Source organism: Tuber melanosporum (assembly GCF_000151645.1).
Source record: "Tuber melanosporum whole genome shotgun sequence assembly, scaffold_281, strain Mel28".
NCBI classification, from domain to species: Eukaryota; Fungi; Ascomycota; class Pezizomycetes; order Pezizales; family Tuberaceae; genus Tuber; species Tuber melanosporum.
The window spans coordinates 1,657-6,079 of record NW_003298954.1 but is presented as its reverse complement, the minus strand read 5'-3'; the positions used below and the strand labels follow the sequence as shown (position 1 = coordinate 6,079).

The 4,423-nt window shown below is 49.6% G+C and overlaps 2 protein-coding genes; one reads left to right on the top strand and one right to left on the bottom strand.

The window, feature by feature from the left end:
- Positions 1-822: 822 nt before the first annotated feature.
- GSTUM_00001358001 (uncharacterized protein) lies at positions 823-1,826 on the bottom strand. XM_002838788.2 has 1 exon: positions 823-1,826. The coding sequence occupies exon 1, from the start codon at positions 1,736-1,738 to the stop codon at positions 980-982; it is 759 nt and encodes a 252-aa protein (XP_002838834.1). The 5' UTR covers positions 1,739-1,826; the 3' UTR covers positions 823-979.
- Positions 1,827-2,816: 990 nt separating this feature from the next.
- GSTUM_00001357001 (uncharacterized protein) lies at positions 2,817-3,394 on the top strand (the record flags this gene model as incomplete). XM_002838787.2 has 1 exon in its annotated part: positions 2,817-3,394. The coding sequence occupies one exon, from the start codon at positions 2,817-2,819 to the stop codon at positions 3,081-3,083; it is 267 nt and encodes an 88-aa protein (XP_002838833.1). The 3' UTR covers positions 3,084-3,394.
- Between the last annotated feature and the right edge of the window lie 1,029 nt (positions 3,395-4,423).

Below are 4,423 nucleotides of genomic sequence, written 5' to 3'. Positions count from 1 at the left end.
TATTCCTTGGTTTGAAGCAACCAGTCACCCACGTTCTCCACCCTCTGAGTTCGGATATCGTGATGCCGTACCCGTGGCTCTAAAGGTGATAGCCAAGCTAGGATTTTTGATTCCTCATCTGCAACTCTAGTGTTGAAGCTATTCGAAATGTTGAAAGAGTTCATGTTACTACCAAGTTGAGACATTATTTTTCAGTTCTTTTCCGGAAGGTCTATAGAAAGTATAGTGTCTGTTAGCCTGAGGGCGATTGACGAAGATGCTGGCTGGTGAGGAAAAGCGGGGTTGATTGCACAGCCCAGAACCTTGCTCTCTACTTGATGATGGCACATCAATCCATCCGAACGTTGTGCCACCAACACTATCCCAGTATGGAAAAATACGGGTAGTACCAACTTTGCTTTGAGCTGGTAGGCAACACACTGGTCACGTGTTGTGCCCCAGTTCGGACACTGAAGAAACCCAAAATCTGGGTATTCATTATCTTACGCCGCAAATGGGTAGCCTCAATTGGCTGACATGCTACAGTCGAAAGATGAGAGCTATGCTGAGCCAAGTGCCCACCGAATGGTGTTTTTTTAACCATGATCTACCCGATCATTCTACTGAGCGGGGGAGAATTTCCCAATCCCAAATTTAGGTAGAGGAATCCCACTAGCCACGACAGCAGTGAGAAGCGATCAAAACTAGCGACAAGCCACCTAGGATTAGGGCCAGTCCTTAAGAGCTGCCACCTTGCGCTTTACTTCCTTGGGCTATTGAACCGTGTTGTCAAAGCAAGTCACTCGTTCCATATCTTCCTCTCGGCGACATAATAGAGCAGTCTGTGCTTCAAGATCCACTTCGACCCACTCCACAAATAGCAAAATCACAAATACCCACCACTGAGATCAAAATTGCAAATTTGATAACCCAATCTCCTCACCACCTTCTAGGCGTCGCCTAAGGACTACTCAACCCCCACCCAAACACTTAAGATAAGCTAAACCTCACCCCCCCCATGCCCCACAGCCCACAAACACCTTTTCGTCCTCCAGCCCAATTTCACATACATCTCCACTGCCACCCAATTAGCACAAAATACGGTAATCCAAACCTCTTCCTTCTCCCCCTTCAGGAACCCCGCCAAAAGCATCCTGGCCAACCCTAACCTCCGATAACCTTCCTTGGTCTCAAGGGTGCTAACATAACTCTTCCTCCCATCCTGGCCCCTAACAACCGTCATCCAACTAACCACCTCTTCACCACCTTCCCGCCCATCCGTCGTGACAACCCAAACTTCCTCGCCGCCAACACTTACAATTCCAGCCATAGCGGGAAACTCCCCGACAAACCAGCTCTCCCCCCTCCCCAATTTGTACCCTTTCACAACCCTCTGCTCTTTTATCCCCCCCGGCGTCAGAACCATCTCGTAGAGCAAGTCCACGCGCATGGCACGGTTCCCAATCCCGATGGCCCACTGAACAATTCTCTTGTCGTATGTATTCACCATGAGCTTTCGGTGATTGCCAGCGAGCGGCGGAGTAGCGAGGAGGGCGTACATCTGCTCAGACGGGTTCGGGATGTCGGTTTCTCCATGCAAGATCAGCCAGACGCGCTCCACAGTTTCGTTACTCGCAGCGGTGTACAAAGTGAAGTGCGATGGGGGGATCGGGGTCGCCAAGAAGGGCTTTGGCGTCGGGTGGGAGATGTGTGAGGGGGCGGTGTGGAGGTAGTGGTGGGCTATAAGGTCGGAGGCCATGATCAACGGGGCATCTATCCGGTTGCTTGGATGGATCGGGAGGGTTGTTGGGGTACCGTAGCTATCGTAGCGAGCGAGTGAATGAAGGCGAGCCTATTTGCCCCAATGCGGGGCACTTGCTAGGACGCCAGATTATTAACTTTGGGAAAAAAATGCGATTTCTCGGCCACTAAACCCGACTAAGCGAACTCTGATGTGAGCCGAGCCTCATGGGAACACAAGCGACCTGTCAACCTCAGCTATCGGCAAATTATCGTACCAGTACTGGCATGTCTTGAACAGTGACGCCTCGGTTACCCGGCCCCGATAATCCAAATATCCTACCGGTGGCCCGCTGTCCCGCAAGGAGTTCCGAACCCTACTTCCTGTGATATCATACAAAGGGTTAACTTATCCTATGATACGTTGCCATCAGCCGTGAAGATATGAAGGGATCCGGCGGACTCAGTGGCCAGCGGACTGGACCCAACAACTGCAGCTAGAACTGCTACGGTGTAGCACTCGCTGCATGTCGAAGGAGGTATGGGAACCGCGTTAAAGGCAATTGACACGCACTTGGGCAAGGTATTCGGATGAGTTACCGTTGCCGGTATCGGGAAAAAAATTAATCGCGCGAACTACGATAGAAGTTCTGCTAACTTCGTGCAGAGATGACTGTTGGACGGAAATCTCCCCTGGCTGCTCGCCGCATATTTACCCCTACAGCAAAGACTCAACAACCCTAACCCTCTTGACCTATATCAACTACTCGGATGCCTCTACGTTTGACTACAGGTTAGTCCTACACATCAAACAACTCCTACGACAACTCCTACGACAACTCCGTTTGGAGGTCTTACTCATATCATGTGGAGGTACCGAATATCCTCGGTCATACTCTTATCCTCGGTTAGAACTTACCCTCGGTCAAATCGTCTCATCCCCGGCCGAAATAGCAAATGGGAGGCAGTGGGATTGAGCAGTGGGATTGAGCATGATGAATAACACGGCATACGCTGGAAGCATGTGGGAAGGGATCAGGATGTCTTCCGCCGAGCCTTCTTCTCGAGAAACGAGAACCTTAGCGCAGCCGACGAGCATGGGGACCCGCGATGAGACCTGTCGTGCGAGCAATTACATGCGGGAAGAGATTGCGCGATTGAGCGTTTCCCCCATCTATCAATCGATTCTATCAGCCGCTATCATTCTCTCCCCTCCCACCCCCGTCCTTTGCGTCATCTCGTGCCATCTCCAACCGACGCGGCAAAGGCAACACACCTTTTCCGGGCCCAGAACCCAACATGACACCAGTAGCCGCCTACACTACATAGATCTAACCTCCAACCAACCTGTCTCATCTACATAGAACACGACTAGGGCAGGAAGGATTTTTGTGGCCAAGTTAGTCTTGGGATTTGTCAGAGGGGTTGGTCATAGTGGCCACCGTAGGGCCGCTTGTATGTTAGTAGCGTTTAACGAGAGGTCATTTTTGGAGCGGGGTGTGAGTGCTCTACTATACCTCGGGGTGGCCGGTCCTACGGGATGAGATAGCGGCTTTTTTAAAGGGGGTAGCTGAGGGGGTGTGTGGCAGCGGGATTTCACGAGTGATGTCTCATGATTCCAATTCTGCCCACATCTATTCCCAAAACGGAACAAGTATCATGGTACAGGTACGAATTGGCCAGACGCGGGTCTCGAAGTTCATTCTGTGAATATACCCATTTCTCGGGGATAAAATTTCCAGTTTTATCTATTACCTCAACTAACGAAAACCTCCAGCACATCTCACAGCCCAGGGTGTTGAAACTCTTGATTTGCTTTGGATGTTTATCTCTTCGGACATGACGTATACATTTATGCTTGGTTATCACCTTGGACCACCAATAGAACACAAACATCTACTACATACAGGATACATTTTGCTATTTCTTTGGATTAGAATCATTAGATATCTTGCCATCTTGTTTGGTATTTGTAATATTTCGGTATGCCATGCATATTTATGCGCTCACAACCTATAATTGTTCCCTTCACACCATAGCTACGAAGGTTCGCACATGTCACCGGAACCCCTCGGCAGGTTTTCGGGGTCAAGCATGTTGCCCTGGTTCTTAGTTTGTTTTCTTTTCTTCCCCAAGTGGAGGAGATAGACTTGAATACATCAGGGTCTTTACCCCCTTTACCTAAGTATTGAGGATCAGAATACCTATGATATCAAGCTATGATACCTACTAAAGCACTACCCCTGATTCAAGTGTGCACTGAATATCATAACGAGTCTGCATTTTCCTCAAGAGTTGTTAAGAACCCACTAACGATTAACCAAATTCAATACGCGGGAGCACTACCGTGGTGGGAACCATATTCCAAAGGTTACAGGATGGTGAAGTATTTGCTGAGAGGAATCGTGTACGGCGCGACCGGGTCGGGTGAGTTTACAATCAGAATTCACATTCCGAGTGACGAGTAAATAAAGTGGCGTGCTATCGTATGATACAGCATTGGGCGGAGGCCAATTGGGGGGGTTTGCCACGTCGTAGAGGGTGCAGGGCCTGGAGTTAGTCAAGTCCTTGGCCCATCAGACGTAGGGCGTCGGGAAGAATAAAAAAAATGAATGAAAAAAATGAATGAAAAAATGAAAAAAGAGCACTTCGGCACACAGTCCGCCTCGCCCGCCTCCAAGATTGACGGACCGGATCGCTAGGA

Excerpts from the sequence above, each read along its gene's own strand:
- GSTUM_00001358001 (XM_002838788.2), bottom strand. The coding sequence starts at position 1,738 with ATGGCCTCCGACCTTATAGCCCACCACTACCTCCACACCGCCCCCTCA.